General features: G+C 34.3%; 1 protein-coding gene across 5 annotated transcripts in view; it reads left to right on the forward strand.

The window, feature by feature from the left end:
• DOCK7 (dedicator of cytokinesis 7) overlaps positions 1 to 25,658 on the forward strand; it is a 208,065-nt gene that overhangs the window by 47,004 nt on the left and 135,403 nt on the right. For all 5 annotated transcript variants that reach the window (XR_009050226.1, XR_009050227.1, XR_009050228.1 and 2 more), the window contains 5 exons: positions 479 to 559; positions 8,202 to 8,367; positions 13,113 to 13,255; positions 16,874 to 16,967; positions 17,647 to 17,809. Coding sequence is in view for 2 of the 5 variants with exons in the window: in XM_057717585.1 (XP_057573568.1) it covers positions 479 to 559; positions 8,202 to 8,367; positions 13,113 to 13,255; positions 16,874 to 16,967; positions 17,647 to 17,809 (647 nt within the window). In the remaining 3 variants the exon portion in view is untranslated. The remainder of the gene's footprint in view (positions 1 to 478; positions 560 to 8,201; positions 8,368 to 13,112; positions 13,256 to 16,873; positions 16,968 to 17,646; positions 17,810 to 25,658) is intronic.

Raw genomic sequence — 25,658 nt, forward strand, 5'->3', positions numbered from 1 at the left:
TTTTCTATTTAAAAGATCCTGTTTGTGAATAGAGATAATTTAACTTCTTCCTTTTAAATTTGGATGTTTTTGTTTCTTTTTTTTATCAAATTGCTCTGGCTAAGACTTCCAGTACTTCGTTGAATAAAATTGGCGAAAGTGAACACCGTTATCCTGTTCCTGATTCTAGAGGAAAAGATTTCAGTTTTTCAGCATTGAATATGATATTAGAGGTGGACTTTTCATATATGGTCTTTATTATATTGAGGTAGCTTTGCTCTTTTCCAAGTTTGTTGAGTTTTTATATCATGAAAGGGTGTCGAATTGTCCATTTCTTTTTCCTATATCAGTTAAGATGATCATGTGGTTTTTTTCTGTTATTCTGTTAATGTGGTGTATTACATTGATTGAATTTTGTATTTTGAACCATGCTTGCATTCCAGGCTGATTGCTTTACTTTTAAGCTTAATTAATCTTTACTTTTTTTTGCCTTTGACAGCTAGAAAAAGTGCTACAGCAGGGAGACATTGGCGAGTGTGCAGAACCATATATGATATTCAAAGAAGCAGATGCCACCAAGGTAGAATATCATGCCTTTTATTTCCCTCACTTTCATAGTCATTAGCAGTCACTCTCCATTCCCCTCAGATCCCTAAACCCAACCCTAACCAACCTCTAATCTCTGAAATTATAATTTGGGAGAATACTATACAGAAGATATTAAAGAATTTTACTGCTAATTCATTTTTTTCTGTTGGTCTACGCATTTTCTTTCTTCATTTCCTTTGTCACCTAGGTTGACTCATGTGCTATGCTGTTCTTTAAAATCTCCCTCACCCCCAAACTAATTGATTCTTAAATTTTTTTTTTTCTTGGAGAGAATCAAATTAATTTGGTTTAATTCCTAAATAATGAAAAATTTCCTGTGTTTACAAAACAGTGATTTTGATGGAACTTTTCCTAGCAAAGCAGAAGTATTCTGGGCCTCTGTCTAACTGCAGATAATTAAGGAATACGGTAAAAATAGAAAATGCAATCTCCATTTGCCATCAGATAATTTCTAGAACTTGGATAAACTTATAAAGCAAAAATAATTGGTGAACAATTGTTACCAAATTCCAGATACCCTGTGGTAGCTATAAGAATAACAGGTGATTTTTGGATCTTTGAACACATGATTTAATATGTGAAATAGTCAGGAGAGATGTGCTTGACAAGTATTGGACAAATCACCAAAATCTAGAAAATGTTTTGCTTTCTATTTTTCTAAGACTTGAAACAAGAATTGAGCCTTTTCTGCTAATATGGGTACATGATTCTCTGATTCCTGGATATCTGGTTGAAATTAGGGTTAAAGTAGTTTACAAAATAAATTTACCCTGCAATATGAAGCTCATAGGTATGTAATTGTGGCTTATTTCAGTCTTCTCTCACATATTTACATAAGCTTGATAAGGGTCCTTAATTCTCTTTAAGTACTCTTAAAGCAAGAACCTATTTTGGGGGTATAATATATATAGCAATAAACAGTCCTACTATTTAGCTATCCTTTCATCTTTTCTCAGTCCTGAGTCCCAATGTACCACACTGCCATTGGAGTATACCTCACCAACATCCTACATGGAAAGACTGTGTGTGAAATTTTAGTGTAGGTATTAACCCTTGGGCCATTGATTGGCAATTGCAAGCCACCTTAGTGTTTGTTTGAGGGATAGCCTAAAAGTGGAGCCAGCCTCAGGATGTCTTCCCAATAAGCACGTACTGTTTGGATAGTCTTTTATTTATATTTTTTTTAAGAAATTTTCATGAGATACAGTTAACATACGGTAAACTGAATATATTTAGAGTGTACTATTTGGTATCCCAATCTCCCAGTTCATTCCCGCCCAACCCTCCCCACTTTCCCCACTTGGTGTCCATATGTTTGTTCTCTACATCTGTGTCTCTATTTCTGCCTTGCAAACCGGTTGATTTGTACCATTTTTCTATATTCCACATATATGTGTTAATACATGATATTTGTTTTTCTCTTTGACTCACTTCATTCTGTATGACAGTCTCTAGGTCCATCCATGTCTCTGCAAATGTCCCAGTTTCATTCCTTTTTAAAGCTGAGTAATATTCCATTGTATATATGTACCACATCTTTTTTAATCCATTCATCTGTTGATGGACATTGAGATTGCTTCCATGGCCTGGCTATTGTAAATACTGCTGCAGTGAACATTGAAGTGCATGTGTCTTTTTGAATTATGGTGTTCTCTGGGTATATGCCCAGCAGTAGGGTTGCTGGGTCATATGGTAGTTCTATTTTTAGTTTTGCAAGGAACCTCCATACTGTTCTCCATAGTGGCTGTATCAATTGACATTCCCACCAACAGTGAAGGAGGGTTCCCTTTCTCCATACCCTCTCCACCATTTACTGTTTGTAGATTTTCTGATGATGCCCATTCTTGCCAGTGTGAAGTGATAACTCATTGTAGTTTTGATTTGCATTTCTCTAATGATTAGTGATGTTGAGCAGCTTTTCATGTGCCTTTTGCCCATCCATATGTCTTCTTTGGAGAAATGCCTATTTAGGTCTTCTGCCCAGTTTTTGATTGGGTTGTTTGTTTTTTTGATATTGATCTGGATGAACTGTTTATATATTTTGGAGATGAATCCTTTGTCTGTTGATTCGTTTGCAAATATTTTCTCCCATTCTGAGGGTTGTCTTTTCGTTTTGCTTATAGTTTCCTTTGCTGTGCAGAAGTTTTGAAGATTCATTAGGTCCCACTTATTTATTTTTGTTTTTATTTCCATTCCTCTAGGGGGTGGATCAAAAAAGATCTTGCTGTTATTTACGTCGAAGAGTGTTCTTCCTATGTTTTCCTCTAGGAGTTTTATATAGTGTCTGGCCTTACATTTAGGTCTTTAATCCATTTTGAGTTTATTTTTGTGTGTGGTGTTAAAGAGTGTTCTAATTTCATTCTTTTACATGTAGCTGTCCAATTTTCCCAGCACCACTTATTGAAGAGGCTGCCTTTTCTCCATTGCGTATCCTTGCCTCCTTTGTCATAGATTAGTTGACCGTAGTTTATCTCTGGGCTTTCTGTCCTGTTCCATTGATCTATATTTCTGTTTTTGTGCCAGTATCATACTGTCTTGATCACTGTAACCTTGTAGTATAGCCTGAAGTCAGGAAGCCTGATTCCACCAACTCCATCTTTCCTTCTCAAGATTGCTTTGGCTGTTCAGGGTTTTTTGTGTTTCCATACAAATCGTAAAATTTCTTGTTCTAGTTCTGTAAAAAATGCCATTGGTAATTTGATCGGGATTGCATTGAATCTGTAAATTTCTTTCAGTAGTATAGTCATTTTCACAATGTTGATTCTTCCAATCCAAGAACGTGGTATGTCCCTCCATCTGTTTATGTCGACTTTGATTTCTGTCATTAGTCTTATAGTTTTCTGAGTACAGGTCTTTTACCTCCTTGGTTAGGTTTATTCCTGGGTATTTTATTCTCTTTGTTGCAGTGGTGAATGGGATTGTTTCCTTAATTTCTCTTTCTGATCTTTCATTGTTAGTGTATAGAAATACAAGTGATTTCTGTGTGTTAATTTTGTATCCTGAAACTTTACCAAATTCATAGATTAGCTCAAATAGTTTTCTGGTGACATCTTTAGGATTTTCTATGTATAGTGTCATGTCATCTGCGAACAGTGACAGTTTGACTTCTTTTCCAATTTGTATTCCTTTTATTTCTTTTTCTTCTCTGATTGCTGTGGCAAGGACTTCCAAAACTATGTTGAATAGTAGTGGTGAGAGTGGGCATCCTTGTCTTGTTCCTGATCTTAGAGGGAATGCTCCCAGTTTTTCACCATTGAGAATGATGTTTGCTGTGGGTTTGTCATATATGGCCTTTATTATGTTGAGGTAGGTTCCCTCTGTGCCCACATTCTGGAGCGTTTTTATCATAAATGGGTGTTGAATTTTGTCAAAAGCTTTTTCTGCATCTATTGGGATGATCATATGGTTTTTATCCTTCAGTTTGTTAATATGGTATATCACATTGATTGATTTGCATATATTGAAGAATCCTTGCAGTCCAGGGATAAACCCCACTTGATCATGGTGTATAATCCTTTTAATGTGCTGTTGGATTCTGTTGGCTAGTATTTTGTTGAGGATTTTTGCATCTAAATTCATCAGTGATATTGGTCTATAGTTTTCTTTTTGTGTGATATCTTTGTCTGGTTTTGGTATCAGGGTGATGGTGGCCTCATAAAATGAGTTTGGGAGTGTTCCTCTGCAGTTTTTTGGAAGAGTTTGAGAAGGATGGGTGTTAGCTCTTCTCTAAATGTTTGATAAAATTCACCTGTGAATCCATCTGGTCCTGGACTTTTGTTTGTTGGGAGATTTTTAATCACAGTTTCAATTTCATTCCTTGTGATTGGTCTGTTCATATTTTCTATGTCTTCCTGATTCAGTCTTGGAAGGTTATACTTTTCTAAGAATCTGTCCATTTCATCCAGGTTGTCCATTTTATTGGCACATAGTTGCTTGTAGTAGTCTCTTATGGTGCTTTTTATTTCTGTGGTGTCCATTGTAACTTCTCCTGTTTAATTTCTAATTTTATTGATTTGAGTCCTCTCCCTCTTTTTCTTGATGAGTCTTGCTGGAGGTTTATCGATTTTATTTATCTTCTCAGTGAACCAGCTTTTAGTTTTATTGATTTTTGCTATTGTTTTCTTTGTTTCTATTTCATTTCTGCTCTTATCTTTATGATTTCTCTCCATCTACTCACTTTGGATTTTGTTTGCTCTTCTTTCTTTAGTTTCTTTAGGTGTAAGGTTAGATTGTTTATTTGGGATTTTTCATGTTTCTTGAGGTAGGATTGTATTGCTATAAACTTAACTCTTAGAACTGCCTTTGCTGTGTCCCATAGGTTTTGGATTGTTGTGTTTTCATTGTAATTTGTCTCTAGGTAATTTTGGATTTCCTCTTTGATTTCTTCAGTGATCTCTTGGTTATTTAGTAGTGTATTGTTTAGTCTCCATGTGTTTGTGTTTTTTACAGTTTTTTCCCTGTAATTGATTTCTAATCTTATAGTGTTGTGGTCAGAAAAGATGCTTGATACAATTTCAATTTTCTTGAATTTACCATGGCTTGATTTATGACCCAAAATGTGATCTATCCTGTAGAATGTTCCATGTGCACTTGAGAACGTGTAATCTGCTGATTTTGGATGTAATGTCCTATAGGTATCTATTAAATCAAGCTGATTTATTGTGTCGTTTAAAGCTTGTGTTTCCTTATTAATTTTCTGTGTGGATGATTTGTCCATTGGTGTAAGTGAGTTATTAAAGTCCCCCACTATGATTGTGTTACTGTCCATTTCCTCTTTCATAGTTGTTAGCATTTGCCTTATGTAATGACGTGCTCCTATATTGGGTGCATATATATTTATAATTGTTATCTCTTCTTCTTGTATTGATCCCTTGATCTTTGTGTAGTATCCTTTCTTGCTTCTTGTAACATTTTTTATTTTAAAGTCTACTTTATCTGATATGAGTATTGCTACTCCAGCTTTCTTTTGATTTCCATTTGCATGGAATATCTTTTTCCATCCCCTCACTTTCAGTCTGTATGTGTGCCTAGGTCTGAAGTGGGTCTCTTGTAGACAGCATATATATGGGTCTTGTTTTTGTATCCATTCAGCCAGTCTGTGTCTTTTGGTTGGTGCATTTAGTCCATTTACATTCAAGGTAATTATCAATATGTATGTTCCTATTACCGTTTTCTTAATTGTTTTGTTTATGTTCTTGTAGGTCCTTTTCTTCTCTTATGTTTCCCACTTAGAGAAATTCCTTTAGCATTTGTTGTAAGACTGGTTTGGTGGTGCTGAATTCTCTTAGCTGTTGTCTGCCTGCAAAACTTTTGATTTCTCCATCGAATCTGAATGAGATCCTTGGTGGGTAGAGTTTTCTTGGTTGTAGGTTATTCCCTTTCATCACTTGAAATATATCATGCCACTCCCTTCTGGCTTGCAGAGTTTCTGCTGAGAAATCAGCTGTTAACCTTATGGGAATTCCCTTGTATGTTATTTGTCGTTTTTCCCTTGTTGCTTTTAATAACTTTTCTCTCTTTAATTTTTGTCAATTTGACTACTATATGTCTTGGTGTGTTTCTCCTTGGGTTTATCCTGCCTGGGACTCTCTGTACTTCCTGCACTTGGGGAGCTATTTCCTTTCCCATGTTAGGGAAGTTTTCAACTATAATCTCTTCCAGTATTTTCTCAGGTCCTTTCTCTCTCTCTTCTCCTTCTGGGACCCCTATAATGCGAATGTTGGTGCGTTTGACATTGTCCCAGAGGTCTCTTATGCTGTCTTCAGTTCTTTCCATTCTTTTTTCTTTATTCTTTTCTGCATCAGTAATGATCACCATTCTGTCTTCCAGGTCACTTATTCGCCCTTCTGCCTCAGTTAATCTGCTATTGGTTCCTTCTAGTGTATCGTTCATTTCAGTTATTGTGTTGCATATCTCTGTTTGTTTGTTCTTTAATTCTTCTAGGTCTTTGGTAAACTTCTCTTGCAATTTTTTGATCTTTGCATCCAGTCTTTTTTCAAAGTCCTGGATCATCTTCACCATCATTATTCTGATTTCTTTTTCCGGAAGGGTGCCTATCTCCTCTTCATTTAGTTGTTTTTCTGGCATTTTATCTTGTCCCTTCATCTGGTACAAAGTCTTTTGCCTTTTCATTTTCTCTATCTTTCTGTGGCTGTGGTTTTCAGTTCCACAAGATGAAATACTGCTGATACTGCTTGATACTGCTGTCTGCCCTCTTGTGGAGGAAGCTGTCGAGGAGGCTCGTGGATGCTTCTTGATGGGAGGGACTGATGGTGGGTTGGACTGGGTGGGCAGAGCTCAGTAAAACTTTAATCCAATTTGGTGGGTGGAGCTCAGTGACACTTTAATCTGCTTGTCTTCCAGTGGGTGAGGCTGTGTTCCCACCTTGTTTGATGTTTGGCCTGAGGCGACTCAGCACTGGAGCTTACAGGCTCTTTGGTGGAGCTAATGGCAGACTCTGGGAGGGCTCACATCAGTGAACACTTCCCAGAACCCCTGCCGCCAGTGCCCCTGTCTCCTCAGTGAACCACAGCTGCCCCCCACCTCTGCAGGCAACCCTCCAACCCCAGCAGGTAGGACTGGTTCAGTCTCCTGTGGGGTCCTTGCTCCTTCCTCCTGGTCCTGGTGAGCACACTTTTTTGTGTGCCCTCCAAAAGTGGAGTCTCTGTTTCCCCCAGTCCTGTTGAGGTCCTGCAGTCAAATCTCACTGGCTTTCAAAGTCTGATTCTCTGGGGATTCCTCCTCCCGTTGCTGGACCCCCAGGTTAGGAAGCCTAACGTGGGGCTCAGAACACTCACTTTAGTGGGTGGACTTCTGTGGTATAACTGTTCTTCAGCTTGTTAGTCACGCACCCAGCATTTATGGGTTTGATTGTAACGCGATTTCACCCCTCCTACCGTCTTATTGCGGCTTCTCCTTTGTCTCTGGGTGTGGGATGTTTTTTTTTGGTGAGTTCCAGTGTCTTTCTGTCAGTGATCGTTCAGCAGTTGTAATTTCGGTGCTCTGGCAAGAGGGAGTGAGCGTCCGTTCTCCTACTCCACCATCTTGATTCCTCTCTGTTTGGATAGTCTTTTCCCAGGGTTTAGTCCTCTTGTCCTTCTTCTTTTGTTTGCTTCTTTGATTCCAACTTTGGGCTTATTTATTGTTGGTGTATTTGTGCCCCTTACTCTCACCTCATGGTGGCCATAAGTTAATGATTATTTCAAAATGGCTCAGCTGTTTACATCTTTTTTAGAATAATAAAATTTGATAAGTCATAACCTAGAATATTTTGTGGTTGGCAATTAATGACTAGAACATAGTTGTTTCCTTTTATAAAATAGTACTTGTAGTACATAAACATGTTTGACATTTGCTCTCCTTTCTCCCAACATAAGATCATCACAAACAGAAATCTTAAAGGCTTCTACATGCATTTGTAGAACTGGTTGAGGTTGTTTAGTAATTAAGATAATATACTGTTAATTGATCTCTGAAAGGTACAGATTGTTTTTCCATGTTTGCTGAGAATTGAGAATTCTTAACCTTTATATTTTCCTTTATATATTATGAAATAGCCTTTAATTCATGTCTTTTGAGCATAATCATATAATGTATAAAGTTTTGTTTTGCAGAATAAGGAAAAATTGGAGAAGCTAAAAAGTCAAGCTGATCAGTTCTGCCAGAGACTTGGGAAATATCGCATGCCTTTTGCTTGGACTGCCATCCATTTAATGAATATTGTTAGCAGTGCTGGGAGTTTGGAAAGAGATTCTACAGAGGTAGAAATAAGCACTGGAGGTAAGAATTTTATATAAAATATTTCTACATGTGTATTTTTTCTTTTTCTTATATAGGTTTGTTTTACTTGTAAACTTTGCAATGTAATGAGGCATAAAAAGGGTTTTCTTTTTTTCCTTTAATAGGTTTATTGAAATCTGATTCACATAAGTACAATTGAATTTACCCATTTCAGATATATGATTCAGTGTTTTTTGTTACATTCATAAGGTTCTGGGACTGTCACCACAATCTAATTTTGGAACACTTTCATGCTCATTAGTGGTCACTCTTCATTCTCCTCAAGTCCCCAAACCTAATCAACCTGTAACCTGTTTAGTCTGTATGGATTTGCCTATGCCAGACATTTCATGTTAGAATTATACAATATGTAGTCTTTTGTGAGTAGTTTCTTTCACTTAACGTAATGTTTGAAAGGTTCATCCATGTTGTAGCCTGTATCAGTATGTCATTTCTTTTCATTGCTGAATAAGAGTCCCTTGTATGAATATACCACATTTTATTTATTCATTCATCAGTTGATGGACATTTGGGTTGTTTCAACTTTTTGTTCATTATGAATCATGCTGCAATGAACGTTCATGTACAGGCTTTTGTATGGGCATATGCTTTCATTTCTCTTGGACATATAGCCAGAAATGAAATTGCTGGTAACATTATAATTCTATGTTTAACCTTTTGAAGAACTGCCAGACTGTTTTCCAGTGTGGCTGCACCATTTAAAAATTCCACTAGCAACATTTGAAGGTTCCACTTTTTCCACATCTTTGCCAGTGCTTTTATTATCTGTTCTTTGAACAGAGCCATCCTAGGTGAAGTAGTACCTCATTGTGGTTTGGATTTGCCTTTCCCTGATAGCTAATGATGTTTGATTTCATTTTGTGTGCATTTATTGTTTGTATATCTTTCCTGGAGAAATATATAGTCATATCCTTTGTCCATTTTTTAATGGCTTTTTTTCTTATTATTTAGTTGATGCTCATTTTTTAACTGGCTTTTTTCGTATTCTTGTCATTGAGTTGTAAGACTTCTTTATATATTCAGGATACAAGTCCCTTTTTTAATAAAGGTTTTGAAGATATTATCTCCCATTCTGTGGGTTGTCCTTTTATGCTCTTGATGGTATTGTTTGCAGCACTGAAGTTTTAAATTTTGATGTTCAGTTTTTCTTTTGTTGCTTGTGCTTTTGGTGTTGTACCTAAGAAAGCAAATTGATCGAAATTACCTAATCGAAAATTCAAAAGATTTACTTGTATGTTTTTGTCTGAGAGTTTTATGGTTATAACTCTTACATTTGGGTATAGTCCATTTTGAGTTAATTTCTGTTATGGTGAGAGGTAAGAGTCCAGCTTCATTCTTTTTATGTAGATATCTCATTGTCCCAACACAGTTTATTGAAGAGACTATTCTTTCTTTATTGAATGGTCTTGGCACTCTTTTTTTTTTTTTATAATTAATTAACTTTATTTATTTATTGGCTGCGTTGGGTCTTCGTTGCTGCACACGGGCTTTCTCTAGTTCCTGTGAGTGGGGGCTACTCTTCATTGTGGTGCGCAGGCTCCTCATTGTAGTGGCTTCTCTTGTTGTGGAGCACAGGCCCTAGGCGTGTGGGCTTCAATAGTTGTGGCACATGGGCTCAGTAGTTGTGGCTCACAGGCTCTAGAGCACAGGCTCAATAGTTGTCGCGCACGGGCTTAGTTGCTCCATGGCATGTGGAATCTTTCCAGGGCAGGGCTCAAACCCATGTCCTCTGCATTGGCAGGCGGATTCTTTACCACTGCGCCACCTAGGAAGTCCGGTCTTGGCACTCTTGTTGAAAATCAGTCGATGGTAGATACATGGGTTTATTTCTGGACTCTCCATTCTTTTCCTTTTTTTTATATGTCTAAATTTATGCTAGTACTATACTGTATTATTTTAGCTTTGCAGTAAGTTCTTAAATTGGGAATAGTGGGTTCTTCAGTTTTTTTTTTGAGATTGTTTTGACTACTTTGAGCTCTTGCATTTTCATAATAAATTTAGGATCAGCTATTAATTTCTGCACAAAGGCAGCTGGAATTTTGATAGGAATTACATTGATTTGGTAGATCAATTTGGAGAATGTTGCCCTCATAACAATATTGTCTTCCAATCCATGGAATGTTTTTCCATTTATTTAGATCTTAAAAAATTTTTTAAACAATATTTTGTAGTTTTCAGTGTATAAATCTTGCCCTTCTCTTGTTAAATGATTATCCAAGTACTTTATTGGTTTTTGATGCTATTTTAAATGGAATTGTTTTCTTTTCTTTCCTTTTTTTAAAAAAAAAAATTTATTTATTTATTTGGTTGTGCTGGTTCTTAGTTGTGGCATGTGGCATCTAGTTCCTTGACCAGGGATCTAACCCAGGCCCCCAGCATTGGGAGCACAGAGTCCTAGCCACTGGACCATGAGGGAAGTCCCTGGAATGATTTTCTTAATTTCATTTTCATAATGTTCATTTCTAGTGATAGAAATACAGTTGGCTTTTGAATATTGACCTTGAACTTTGAAACCTTTTTGAACATGTTTATTAATTCCATTTTTTTTTTCTTTTCTGGATTCTTTAAGATCTTGAGAGTCATTTTCAGTACTGTGTGTCTTTATAGAAATATGTTTATTTCATCTATTCATTTTCCATACACACGATCATGTGTTATCTGGAGATAAAAATAGGTTTACTTTTTCTTTTCCCATCTGGATGTCTTTGTTTATTTTTCTTTTCTAATTATCTAGACTAGAACCTCCTATACAATATTAAAAAAAAATGGCAAGAGTGAATATCGTCCTCTTATTCCTGACCTTAGGGGAAATGCGTTCATTCTTTCACTATCAAGTGTGATGTTTGTTGTAGGTTTTTCACAGATGTAATGTAGTAGTTTGAGGACATTCCCTTCTATTCCTAACTTTTTGAGTGTTTTTACTATGAAAGGATATTGGATTTTGTAAAATGCATTCTTTGCTTTTATTGAGATGATTTGTGTAGTTTTTGTCCTGTAGTCTTTTAGTTTAGTGTGTTGCATGAATTGATTGGTTTTGGGTGTTAAACTAATCTTACATTTCTGGGAGAAGTCTCACTTGGTCATGGTATACACTTTTTTATATGGTGTTGTTAGAGTCAGTTTCCTAGTATTTTGTTTAGTATTTTTGCTTCTATATTTCTAAGGGATATTGGTCTGTAGTTTTTCTTCCTGTTTCTATCTGGTACTGATATCAGGGTAATACTGGCCTCATAGAAAATAAGTTGTGAATTCTTCCTTCTTTTTTTTGGAAGAGTTTGTAAACAATTGGTATTAATTCCCCATTGAAAGTTTGGAAGAATTCACTAGTGAAACCACCTTGGCTTGGTCTTTGCTTTGTGGTAAATATTTTCATTACTAATTAGATCTCTTGTTTTAGGTCTATTCATATTTTCTCTCTTATCTTGAGAGTCATTTTCAGTACTGTGTGTCTTTCTAGAAATATGTTCATTTCATCTAAAGTATCTAATTGTTATCTAATCTAACTGTTGACCTGCAATTATTCATAGTATTGCAATATAATCCTTTTTCTCTCTAAGGTCTGTAGTGATGTCTCCTCTTTCATTCCTGATTTTAGTAATTTGAGTCCTTTCTATGTATTTTTTTCTTCATTAGTTTAGCTAAAGTTTTAAAAATTTTATGTTTTTGAAGAATCAGTTTTTGGTTTAATTGATTTTTTTTTCTGTTTTTTTCCTAGTTTCTATTTCATTTATTTCCACTCAGTTGTTGTCTTTTTTGGTATCCTTTCTAATGCTTGCTTTGGGTTTAGTTTTCTCTTCTTTTTCTGATTTCTTAAGATGTAAGGTCAAGTTACTGATTTGTGATCTTTCTTCTTTTTTAATATAAACGTTTACAGCTATAAATTTCCCTCTAAGAGCTTCTTTAGTGATATATCAGATCTTTGGGGATTTCGTATTTTCATTTTCCCATATCTTAAGTGTTTTTTAATTTCCCATGTTATTTCCTCTTTGATACATTGGTTATTGAAAAGTATGCTGCTTAACTTCCACATGCTTATGAATTTCCCAAATTTTCTGTTGTTGATTTGTCGCTTAATTTCATTGTTTTTGGAAAATATATTTTATGTCATTTCAGTCCATTTGAATTTATTGTATTTTGTTCTATAGTTTATTATATAGTCTGTCTTGGAGAATTTCCTGTGTGTGCTTGAGAAGAATGTGTGTTTTGCTTTTGCTTAGTGGAGTATATTATAGATGCCTGTTAGGTCTAGTTTGTTTATAGTTTTGTTTGTTTTCTATTTCCTTGTTGATCTTCAACACAGTTGCTCTATTGGTTTTGAATAATAAGGTTGTGTTACAAAGACTTTGACTGCAGGTTATCTTAAATTCTGTTTCAAATTCAAATGTTAAGACTGAGGGACCATTATATGATGACTAAAATTTACGTTGTGTGAATATTTCCTAATAAAATACATAATTCCTCTATAGCTGATCTTCATAGCTCATCTTTGGTTATATGCATAACCTTTGTGTGGTAGAGACTGGAGAAGTTTTAAAAGAGAATGCAAATATTGAGGTGTAATGCTTCCTTATAGATCTCTCCAGAAGTGCAATTCTTGTACTGTAATCAGTATGCTGAGGGGATAATTTTCAACTTTAGTGAATATTTTCCAGTGTTTGGAAGGCTGCTTTAAAACACATTTTAAATATTATAGAAATAAGTATTTTACTTTTTTCCCTTGATAGAACGAAAGGGGTCTTGGTCAGAGAGGAGAAATTCTAGTATTGTTGGCAGAAGATCACTTGAAAGGACAACAAGTGGAGATGATGCTTGCAACTTGACCAGCTTTCGACCTGCTACTCTCACAGTGACAAATTTTTTTAAGCAGGTATTGTTCTGTCATGGAGGAATTCTAGGGGGCTATTTGTACACAAATTTCATTTGATTTTAGAAAAATCATAATTGTCCATGTAGTACATCTACATGTAATAATAATTGTGATTTCAGGAAGTTAAAAAAATTAAGAATAAAAATAAAAAGTATAAGAAAAAATTATACCTGTTGTTTTATCATTATATTTATTTGCTTCAAAATCAGTCATCCACATTTCTTAATTTTAATATTTTAACTTTTCTTAAGCATTGATGGCTTATGAATTTTTTCTTAGTCAGAGTAGGTGTGTGGTTACATCTGTTTCCCCCAACCCCACCCCCTCCCCTGCAAGTGTTTTTTTCACCTAACATACCACATGCATGATATATGGATAGAAATTTCAGGCTCTAATAGTACATCTTTGTGCTAAAATTATTTTTATAGGTGAGTTTATAGGTCCAAAAAGTTCTTGATGAGAGATACTTTGTTCTTTGCAAAGGTATTTCCTGTACTTGAGTTAAATCCGTAGTTTTCAAATGCTGGTCGTGATCCAATAATGGCAATGGAAATTTAGTAGATAACACCCAGTTTAAAAAAAACAAACTAGTAGAATAGAAAAATAATAGGGCATTGTACTTAGTGAAGTTAAATATTGTTTCAGTAGGCTTTTTTCCCTCCAGTTTTTGTGTGCACTCACACCTGTGTATATGTGCGTATGTGGTGTATATGCTACTGGATTTTGAGGTAAAATCAATTTTATACTCTGAATCAAGATAAGAAAATTTTGAAAGTCTGTTTAAAGTAACCAGATGAGCAGAACCATATAAGAATGGGAGAAAATTTTTATTAGTGTGATAAACTGTAGAAGGGTACCATGCATGTATTTTGGAGCAGATGATAGGAAAATGCTAAGTATTGTCTCAGAATTCCTCTTTCTGTGGTGTTATTGTAAATAAGAGGAGAAAATCTTGGCCTAGTGACACCATATAACTTGAGAGAGCAAGGTGTTTAGGTCAGAATGTGTTATAATTTGACAGGTAGTTGTCTACTTGAAGCCCTTCCCTCAGTTACATGTCAGTAGCTTTCACAGGCAGCTGTTCTGAGAAAGTCTAATGGAAAATAAAGCAGGTGAGAAGTGTCTGAAGTGGTAAGGGCCTTTTTATTATAGGTAATAGTGCAAGAAGGAGTCTATAAAAGGCCACAATGTTACTTGGATGAGTTGATAGGCCAAATTTAGCTATGGAAACAGGGCAGTAGATTCACTTGTTACAGTGACACAACTTTGTAGCTATAACATCTCTCTTTCTTCTTCTTCAGCTGGTATACCGCTTCTGCCACTATTTCCACAGCTCTTTTTTTTTTCTCCCTTCAGCCTGCTTTATTACTGAACTAGTATTATAAACTGAAATGAACAAGTCATCCATCCACCCACCCACCTGTTTATTCAACAAATATTTTTTGAGCATTCATGGTGTACTAAGCATCAATCCACCCTCCTACCTACCTACTGATCCAATAAATATTTTTTTGAGCATTCATCATGTACTGGACACTGTTGGAGACCGGTAACTGGAAACTGGAACAAAGTGATTATGAAAACTTAAAAAAGGGTGATTGCTGGAAATATGGAGCAATGGAAAGCATTTACACTTGACTTTTGTACAGTTCTCTAATTTTTTAACCATTAGCATATATGATTTTTATAAGTATTTTTAAATAGCTAGAATATTGTGCATCAGGCAAGTGCATATTAAGTAAAAAGGAGAGATTACAATTTTAATAATAAAGTAGAATTCAAGGTACAATTTCTCCTAAATGAGATACAGAAGGCAAGTTTTTTGTTTTTTTTAATTAATGAGATGTTACTGTCCATGATTGGGATATAGTAATCGGGAGTGTTTATGTACAGGTTTGAATGTGTCAGGCCAAAATTATTGGAAACACATGGTGATTTAAAAACAAAAATTAAATCCATACATTGGTTTTAAGGACACTTGTTCTATTTGTTGACATGTATAGAAGTTCTGTGTTGCTTCAGGAGTGCATAGCGGTAAATATGTAGTGTGGAGGAATGAGTGTCAGCTAGGCTTATTCACATGTTTGGAGATTGACTGGGGTCAGCTGATCTAGACTGTTTTCTGCTGGGAAAACTGAAGTGATTCAGACCTTTTCCATGTCTCTCAACTTCTACTCTTATCCTCTAGCAGGCCAACTTGATCATGTTCTTATAGCAGTGACAGACGTTTCAGAGAGGGGGGCAAGCTTACTTACGCAAATATTTTTCAAGTCTCTATATCATGTTGCTTGCTGGTTAGAACAAGTCACATGGCCAAGCCTAGGGGAAAGATTTGTGTCCCACCCAGTAAAAGGTGTGGAAAGAGGTGGGGAGTAAAGAATGGAGGGCATTAATATAATCAATTTAAGTTATGCAGCCAGAAATAATTGAATCTTGAGATAATCTGAACGTATTCTAAATAAGGACCATTTGAAGATCTGTATTAATTTCTGTACTCAAAAGGAGAGAATATACTATTTTTTGCAACTGATGGAACATTTACAATACTTAGTTGTAAATTACGTCACTGAAAAAATCTTCTTGAAGTCAAATTCTCAAAGTATAACTCAGTAAAACTAAAAACCATTTATAAAAGTATTAACAAAAATCTCTAGTCACTTAGAAATTAAAAATCACTTTTTGAAATAATGGGTTAAAAGAAGATCAGTTCCATATCATGTTTAGAATACAATTGTGAACAAATGGAGTTTGGCTCAAGGTGAACTCACAGTAATAAAGGAGCCCTAAGTATGTTTATTACCAAATAAGATAAAAAGACATTATGTGAACAGTGCATTAAAAATAATAAGATGTCAAATTCAGGAGTTTTGGATTAGTGAAATCTAAAGACTGATTCTTGAATAAGAGAATAAAATCAATCTCTACCTATTTTAACTGTAAGAAAAATATTACATTAAATTGAAAATTCTTTGTTAATTAGACCTGGTTTTGTTTTTTTGTTTGTCTCTTTTCCCATTGATTGAGGTCTTTTTAGAGTTTTGTTTCTGGTCTTATTATCAGGATAGTTGTCTTTTTTTTTTTTGAGGAGTTTTTTGTTGTTACTTCTTTCCTTTTTCAAATGTAGCCAGTGCTCTATATTTGCATTTAAGAAATTTGATGATATAAAGTTGAAGAGACAAATGAAAATTCAAGTGTGACAATTTATAATTGTCATATATATGTGTGTATATATATACACATATATACACACACACACACATCTGTTTTGTGTCTGTATTCTTGTTTTTCTTCTCTTCTTCTCCCTCTAACTTGCATCAATTTTTCTATATTTTAGACTGCCCTGTAATACCTGATAAATATAGATAATGGGCTGTAAATGAATCTATAAAATTAAAAAATAGATAGCAATATTATAACTCTTAATACAGCTCAGAAGCATAGAAAGAAGAAAATAAGTTAGCATATTTATTTTTAATCATAATTGTATTACTTTAATTTTACTTTTCATTCAAACTAAATTGAGGGAAGAAGGCAGGAGTATTAACAGGCAATATAAACTTATTTTCAGTGTACTATATTTTTTAAGTCTAATACTTTTTCCTCTATTTTTAAAATCAGGAAGGAGATCGCTTAAGCGATGAAGATCTGTACAAATTCCTTGCTGATATGAGAAGGCCATCTTCCGTTTTACGGCGACTAAGACCTATTACAGGTATTTAAAAATTTTGTGTAGACGTGATGACAACTATTATTATCATTAATAATTGTAGTTTTTGTAATTATGTATTCCTCTTTGTCACTTACTTGGCCCATATGTCTTTTTGTGCTTGGTACTTGTCAGTCTTCTTCATTTCATTATTGTACTCTCATGTAGCCTAAAAGATTGGATGCAGGATTCAGTACCTTGGATAATTTGAGTACTGAAATGAGAATGATGAATAATATTGTGGCTTAAAATTATTTTTTAGAGGAAAAAATATACATGTGATAATAGATATTCAGAAATACATTCATATTATGATCAGAGCAAACCATTCCAGAGTAAAACTATTTTGAAATCCACCAAGTTTCAACTAAATCATTTAGTCTGCAAAATGTTGGCTTGTTTCTATACTAGATCCCTCTTTTTTCTTCTTTTTTGCCTCCCCCTTTCTTTCCATTCATTCATTCATTCAGTAAGCATTAATTATTTTATGTCTTTATGTCTGTATTAGTAACTTGTAACTTTGAGACTTGATAAGACGAAATAATTTAGAGGTCTAAGATGATAGCAATTTTGGTTTCTTCCCAGACTTCTTGCAAAAATAGGGTCTAAATCCTTCCAAAAAAACTTTTAGTGTGAAGTTATTTATTATGTTTACATTGTTTTTATAATATATTTTTATATGCAGCTCAGCTGAAAATAGACATTTCTCCTGCACCTGAAAATCCCCATTATTGCCTAACACCAGAGCTGCTTCAGGTGAAGCTTTACCCTGACAGTAGAGTAAGACCTACCAGAGAAATTTTGGAGTTTCCTGCAAGGGATGTCTATGTTCCAAACACTACTTACAGGTAACACATTTTAATTTTGGAGAATTCTGAAATAAGGTACTGTATATTCTAATATTAATAGAGAATGAAACTCTTCAAAAATCTTTTGTGGCTCTGTTACTTATCCCATTTCGTATTTCATGATTTTATTAATAGCTGTAATGTATCAAGCTATTACTGCGCAACAGGTATAATGTTAATTACCTTACGTACCTTACTTTATTTAATGCTCATTGCTTGAGGTGGGTATTACCTTCATTTTAGAAGTGAGTAAACTGAGGGCCAAAGAGGTTATACTTGACTGTGTTGGAGCTAGCATTTGGATTGTGGGTTGTTAGGTTAAAACATTTAAACTACTAGTTACTGTATTTCCTCATGTTCTTATTAGCAGAATGTGTCTGCACTAGTTCTAACAGTCAGCAATATTTGGTGATTCTACATTACTCAGAGAATACTTGACACAGGGTTGTTGGACAGGCTTTTAGACTGAACACTGCATAACTGCAGGGGTACCATTTACATGTACTCTCTATGAATGAGGCTCCCTTTATTGTGAATGCTGAGACCGTGACCTGACATGGCTATTGGGATATCCAACAGGGCAGCTCAGACATAAGTTTCTACCTGGACTTCCCCATCTTAGTATATTTCACCACCATTTACGCAGTTCCTGAGGCCAAAACTTTTGGAATCAGAATGATTCCTCTCCTTTTGTTACTCCTTACATTTACTCTTCCAAGAACTTTTGTAGGCTCTACTTCAAAATGAATCCCAAATCCAATACTTCTTACCTCCTTCACCTTTAAAATTCTTGTCAAGTTACCATCCAGATCAGCACTGTCAGATATATAATGGGAACCATATTTGTAATGTAAAATTTTATAGTTGCTATATTAAAAAAAATAGAAACAAGTGAAATTAATTTTAATCATGTTATTTAACCCCATATATCTAAAATAGTATTTTAACATAATAACATAATAAATGTAAAAAATTCTTTTACTTTTTTTCTACTCCTACTAAAAATCTTCAAATCTGGCACGTATTTTACACCTAAAGCACATCTCAGTTCAGATGAGCCATATTTCAAATGGTCAATAGTCACATGAGACTGGAGGCTGGAATATTTGAAAGCTGTTGATCTTGAATTTTGTGTACCTTTTAAAATTTGATCTTGTTTCCACCCCGCCTCAGTCAATTTTCAACGTTGTAGTCAAAAAGATTTTTAAAAGTTATGAATCAGATCATTTATAACCTCTGCCTAAAGCCCTCCAGCGGCTTGTATTATAACCAGGAAAAGAATGAATTTTCTAATAGTCTGTAAGACTATATGATCTGGCTCCTGCCTTTCTCTAACTTCATATTCCTACTAATCTCCTCTGCCTTGCTCATTTTAGCCTCAGTGGCCTTTTTGTTCATCCTTGAACAAACAATTCTGCCTAAGATTTTTAAATTTTTTTTCTTTCTCTTTACCTATCATGTTTTTCCCCAGATTGTCATATGACTTGATTCCTTATTCAAACTGCTTATTCATATCTGCTTAAAGGTCATTCTCATCACCCTAACTAAAAAGATCTGCTGCTTCTCTGTTCTAGCTTTTTACCCTTCCTTGTATTTATCATTTTCTGGCATTATAATATGTAATTATATGATCATTTTTTCTCTTTCTTATTAGAATGTTATTACTGTAAAGGGCAGGGACTTGTCTGTTTTATCACTTTATATAGCATATAGAATACTGTGCAAACACAAGGAGAGCACACAGTAAATAATTATTCAATGAGTTAAGAAATAAGACACTGTACAGTAGTGTGAATGGGATTTAGAGTCATACAGATACGGGTGTGACTTCTGACTCCATTGTTTACTACTTGGTAACTTAGAACAAGTTACTGAATTTATTGGCATTCAGTTTTATTAATAAAATGTGAGTTGATAATACCTGTCTTCTCTTGTGAGGGTACAGAGTACAGAGCATTGCATGTGATTGGCACTTAGTGTGAGTAAAATTCCTGGAAGATAGGCTGAAGAAAATATATACTGCTTTTTTTAAAAGAAACAGGTAATATAAGTATTCTCCTATAAGTTTTATATATATGAAATTATATATGTATGTATATATTCCACGTCCTTAAAAGGACATGGAATAAAGAAGTGATCCAAGGGTTTGCACTTAGCAATTTAGAGGTTGTCAACTCTATCTCTTATCTAGTACAGGAATCTCATCTAGAACATTCCTAACTTGTGTTTATCTATCTTGTCTCTGCTTGGATTATTTTAGAGACAGGCAAAATGGAAATTGGGGACTTTGAGGGGTCTTCTCTTTCATTTTTCTACTTATCTTTGTTATTTATTTACATATTTATATTTTTTAAACAAATTATATGGATATACTTAAAGTGCACATAGTGCCATAAGGCTTAAAATTAAAAACAGAGGTCCTTCATCTTGTTCCTACCAACCTTTCCCTACCCTAATGTCTAATCTTTATTTTTAATCACTAGTAACTCTTTTTGCTCCTTCTTTTGGTATTTTACTCCTTGTTTCTAAATGACATGTTCATGCAGCTGTTTCTTGATTCTTCTTCAAGATTTAACTCTGATATCCTCCTCCTTAAAGAAAATACATATACTTGCATAAATCCAGAAAAAAAATATGCTTGTCATCTCTGTAAAGCTTCTTGCAGTACAGTAAGACACATCGGATTATCAATTATTTCCTCTCTTGCACCTTCCTTAGTCCCTTTGCAACTAAATTATAAGTTAGTATGGCAGGGGAAGTTTTCTAGGCATACTAGGCTTACTGTACAGTTGTCATCTTAGAGCCTGTTCACCATTTTCCTAGAAATTCTCTTTGCATTTCTTTTGCAATGGAGTTCTTATTTCCTATATATTTTCTTTCTTGATTTACTCATTATACTGAGAGCCTTTAGTATCTGCCTGGATTAGGGTGTAGGAAAGTACCTGCGCATATTATATGCTTGATGGAAGTTAGCCATTATTGTTATTATCATTGGCTTTATTAGATTACATTTACCCAGTCATTACACAACTTGAGAGAGATTGGTTCAAATGCATAAGGATATCGGGCTTTTGGAGTATAATTGGCTAAGAGAATGATTTTAAAAAGGGAGGTTATCAAAGTCACTAGTGGCCTGCTTTGTATTATTACTTGGGCCTTCAATGCCCAATGAGACCTGAATATCAAATTGTATAGGTTGCTTTTTCTGCTTAGTACTGTTAAAAAATTTTAATCTCAGACAGCTAATATTTTTTAGGAATTTATAATTTGTAAAAAATCCTTTCACTTACCTAGAAAAATCTGGCATAGATAGAAATAATTTTAGAATGACAGAAGGGGATGTACTCAACAGATATCAGCTGACACACAAATATAAGATTTTACATCAATTTTCATAAATACTTGCTGACTGAATTGTTGTATTGGATCATAATAATACTCTTCTAGCTCAGTTTGAATTCTTTCTACCTTCTGAGGCATGTTTCAAGGTAAGCCATAATTTCTCGTAATACATATTAGTGGGCATTACACAATCTATATGTGTACATTTTCCCAGTGAATAATGTTTAAAAAAGAAAGTAAAGTTGGCATTAGGTCTCCTTTTAGTTTATATATGGCCATTATCTCTGCACAGCAGCCTGCACAGAGCCAATACAATAATCCCTATTTTATCAGTGACCAAGCTGACATTCCATAGGGTTCAAATTTATATCTGAATAAACCAGAAATTTGAGCATTTTTAGTGTGAGTTTTAAGAAAGTATTTGCACATTGTATTTATTTTTAGTAGTAAACTTGTGTGCTTTAAAGGGTCTCAAGGGGTAAAAAAGATTAAAAACATTATTGTCTGAGTAAAGGGAGAATGAATGGATGATTGAAGCAAACATTTGACAGGTGTGAAACCATAGGGAAAAGAACTGTATTCTGAAAGTGGCAGATTTCCTATTACTTAACACCTGTTGCTTCCAATTTTTATAGTTATCAAATAACTTAGAAATAGCTGTCTAAAAGGATAGGTATGTAAAGAAATATATTTTTTAGTTTCGTTTTTTATGTTTTACATTAAAATATGCTTTTAAAGATATTATTGAGATTTCTCAAAGAGGTTTTTAAAAAAATCTGTTACTAAGTTATACCTAAACTTAGAGATTTTCACATTTATATACAGTCTGTCTTTTTTTTTTTTTTTTGCTGCCACATGTGGGTGTTCACTTATTCTTGTAACGTGTTAACCCAGAAGAGATGTGGTCTGTTCAGATCCTCTATAGGGGTAAATGAGGATGCATAGACACATGGTAATTTCTAGCAATTAGGAACTGAATAACAAATTTCTTATTGTGCCAAACAAGTGGAGATAATTTATATCAGTTGCTTGCTTTATCAAGATAATATTTATGCTATCATAGTATCATAGAAGAAATACTAGTGTAGTTGTTACAGTAAGATAATCAAATAAAGAACTCTTCCATACTCATGGAAAAAATTTTTTTTTGTTGAATATCTGATATTACTTGAAAGTTAGATAGTAGATTGTGTATAATGCTACTCATGTCCAAATTTGTACTTGATGACCACTGTTGCACTTGAGTTATAAAGATCATGGTACATCTACTGGAGCAAATGGTTGTGTGTTTTATTGACATCCAGTTTTTAAGAGTTATGTCATAGAGCTCATGTTATGCTTGGTAAAACTATTAAGAATTAGTCTCTTTCCCCAAAATAGCCTTAGTTATAATCACCTAAGGAACTTTCATATCTTTGTTCTTCTTCCATTTCTTAGAAAGACTGTTTCCAGCAAATATGCTGTTACCAGGAATATACGAATGAATGCAGTGGTTCAAACTGGTGACACTGAGAAACAAAATGAAAGAATGTGGTTCATTTTGATCTGGCCCTTATTTAGCAGTTAGTAATATGCCCCCATACATCTCTTAACAATCCTTGGTAAACCTGTTATTATGTGTGACATTAACCTGAATATAGTTTTAAACTTTTTATAATGGAAAATTACAAACATACACAAAAGTAAAAAGAACAGTACAGTTAGCCTCTCTTGTCATTCTTATTTCTTCTATTACTTGTTCTTTTTTTTTCTGTAGTACTTTAAAATGAAGCCTAGTCATATTATTTTACCAGTCAGTCTTTCAGTATGTATTTCTAACAGATAAGGACTTAAAAAAAATTAGCCACAGTAACATTTGAAATGTTTTATTATTGCTTTATGATTTTACCCTGTATCAGTTTTCTCGTGGGTAGTTTAATAAGCTTTTTGTATCATGATTGAATTTTTTCCCTAAAATTCTGTTTCTAGGAATAGCTTGGTCAGTCAAAGTAAATGTATACAGTTGGCCCTTCATATTAGTGGGTTCTACATTTGTAGATTCAACCAACTGTATATTGAAAACATTTGGAAAAATAAATTTCAGAAAGATCTAAAAAGTAAAACTTGAATTTGCTGTGCACTAGCAATTTTCACATAGTGTTTACATTGTATTAGATATTAAAAGTAATCTAGAGATGATTTAAAATATGTGGGAGGATGTACATAGGTTATACACAAACTACCATTTTTTAAAAAATTTATTTATTTATTTATTTATTGGCTGTATTGGGTCTTCGTTGCTGCACACGGGCTTTCTCTAGTTGTGGCAAGCAGGGGCTACTCTTCAATGTGGTGGCTTCTCTTGTTGCAGAGCATGGGCTCTAGGTGCGTGAGCTTCAGTAGTTGCGGCACACGGGCTCTAGAGTGCAGGCTCAGTAGTTGTGGCACACTGGCTTCCTTGCTTCGTGGCATGTGGGAATCTTCCTGGAGCAGGGATCGAACCCATGTCCCCTGCATTGGCAGGCGGATTCTTAACCACTGTGCCACCTAGGAAGTCCACCACTATACCATTTTATATAAGGTACTTGAGCTTCCACGAATTTTGGTATCCTCAGTGGTCATGAAACCACTCACCATGGATACGAAGGGAAGACTGTACTACTTGTATTATGACATGAGAGCCATGTAATTCATGTTTCTTAAACTAGGTTATCATATGACGGTACATCTCCCTTTAGAGTTGGGGTTCTTAATACCCTTTGACAGTCTTGTGCATCCTGTGATTCTCGTTTGGGAATAATCTTTTTGAATGCATAAAATGGAATACATAGGATAACAAAGGAAGTCAATTATATTAAATTACAGTTATCAATATTTTAAGTTGTGATTTGTGTTTCTTTATTAATGAATTAAACAACAAGATCTAGCCGCAGGTCTAAAAACGACCATATTTTCTAAGTGGTAATAAGTATGAACAGTGTTTTGAGATGTCTGCAGCAGTTGTGATATAAATTATGTATGGTTTCTGTTAATGACAAAGTCTCATGTATTGCTAATGCTGGTATGGTTAGTTTCCTACATTCAAAATTTAAGGAAGTGTAAATTTCAGTTAAAATTAAGGAATATTTTATTTTTTTCCATTCAAGTTTATGGCTTTCTGCTTTAGAGAGTATTGGTCTTTGTTTTTATTTTTATTTTTCATAAATATCACCAACTGTTGCCACATTCCACTGTTTTGGTTTTGCCCTAGATATAACACTCTGGCTTTTATACTATTTGATTGGTCTTTGTTTATTTTAACTATAAAAATTCTCGAGTTGAGAGCTCTGTTCTCTAACATTTTAACATAGCCACCAAGGAGTTTTTAATTAGGGGCTTGAACATGGTGGAGTGTTACCTCAGACTCCAAGGGAAGGAGTAAAATTCAGAAACAGCAACAGAATGTGAAGAGAGCAGTTTTGTTCTCCTATCGTGAGAGAGTGTTTTCTGTTAGGAAGCATTTGTACAGAGTGTTTACTTAGAGATGTGAAAAGTTATACCCAAGATCCAGTTTTTACAAGTATATATTACATTTGTTTAGAACTTTATAGTTCATAAAACCATTCAAATACAGTATCTCACTTGATAATTACAACAACTCCATGCAGTGGATTTGGCAAGGTTATTATTACTCCCATATATGGGATATGGAAACTGAGGCTTAGTTGCTTATTTGAAGATAAACAGAGCCTTACATCTTTAAAGTGGTAGGTTATTGCTTTGTCAGATAAACATAATCATTTTGTTAGATGTATGATTGTTCTTGGGATTAAACATATAAATTTAGAAAACCAGTTTTTATGTTTGAGATGGAGTCTCTGATATTGTATTTTCTAAAATGTCATTGAAACCTCATTTTATAAAGGCCTATTTTCATGACCTTGAACTGCACATTTCATAGTAATTGAGTAATTTTGCCCTATTTGATTTGTTGTGAGAACACTTTGGACTTTGATAAAAGGGCCAACATTGGTCACTTTCTTTTCAATTTTAAAAACTGTATTGGATGATCACTTAGTAGTACATGCATAAGTGCAATGCTTGTGGTTGTTATTCATGGGAAAGAAACAAAAGGACATTAGATTATTCTATAACAGAATGTGGAATATGTAACAATACGTATTTCGGATAGGTTTTATAAGGAGGTAAATAGTAGATACTCCATAAATACTGATTAATGAATACATTTTTGATTAATAAATGAGTTAATTGATTCCCATGAGTTATGCTATTAGGAAGAAAAGATACAAGCGTGAAAACATGCTGATTCTAGGATGACAGCGTGTAAATACATTATACTACAATAGGTAATCCCGACATGAGAAATGTATATACTTGCTCTCAGTAAAATTCACACTATTTCAGAGTAAACTCTTGGTATAGAAATTTTGTAGAAATTCACTAAAATCATGTAGATTGACTGTCTTTGGTGCTCTTGGGGTTTTTATTACTATTTTTCACTTTTTATTATTATGATTTGCCAGATTTA

This window comes from Hippopotamus amphibius, chromosome 1, assembly GCF_030028045.1.
Source record: "Hippopotamus amphibius kiboko isolate mHipAmp2 chromosome 1, mHipAmp2.hap2, whole genome shotgun sequence".
Classification (NCBI taxonomy): Eukaryota; Metazoa; Chordata; class Mammalia; order Artiodactyla; family Hippopotamidae; genus Hippopotamus; species Hippopotamus amphibius.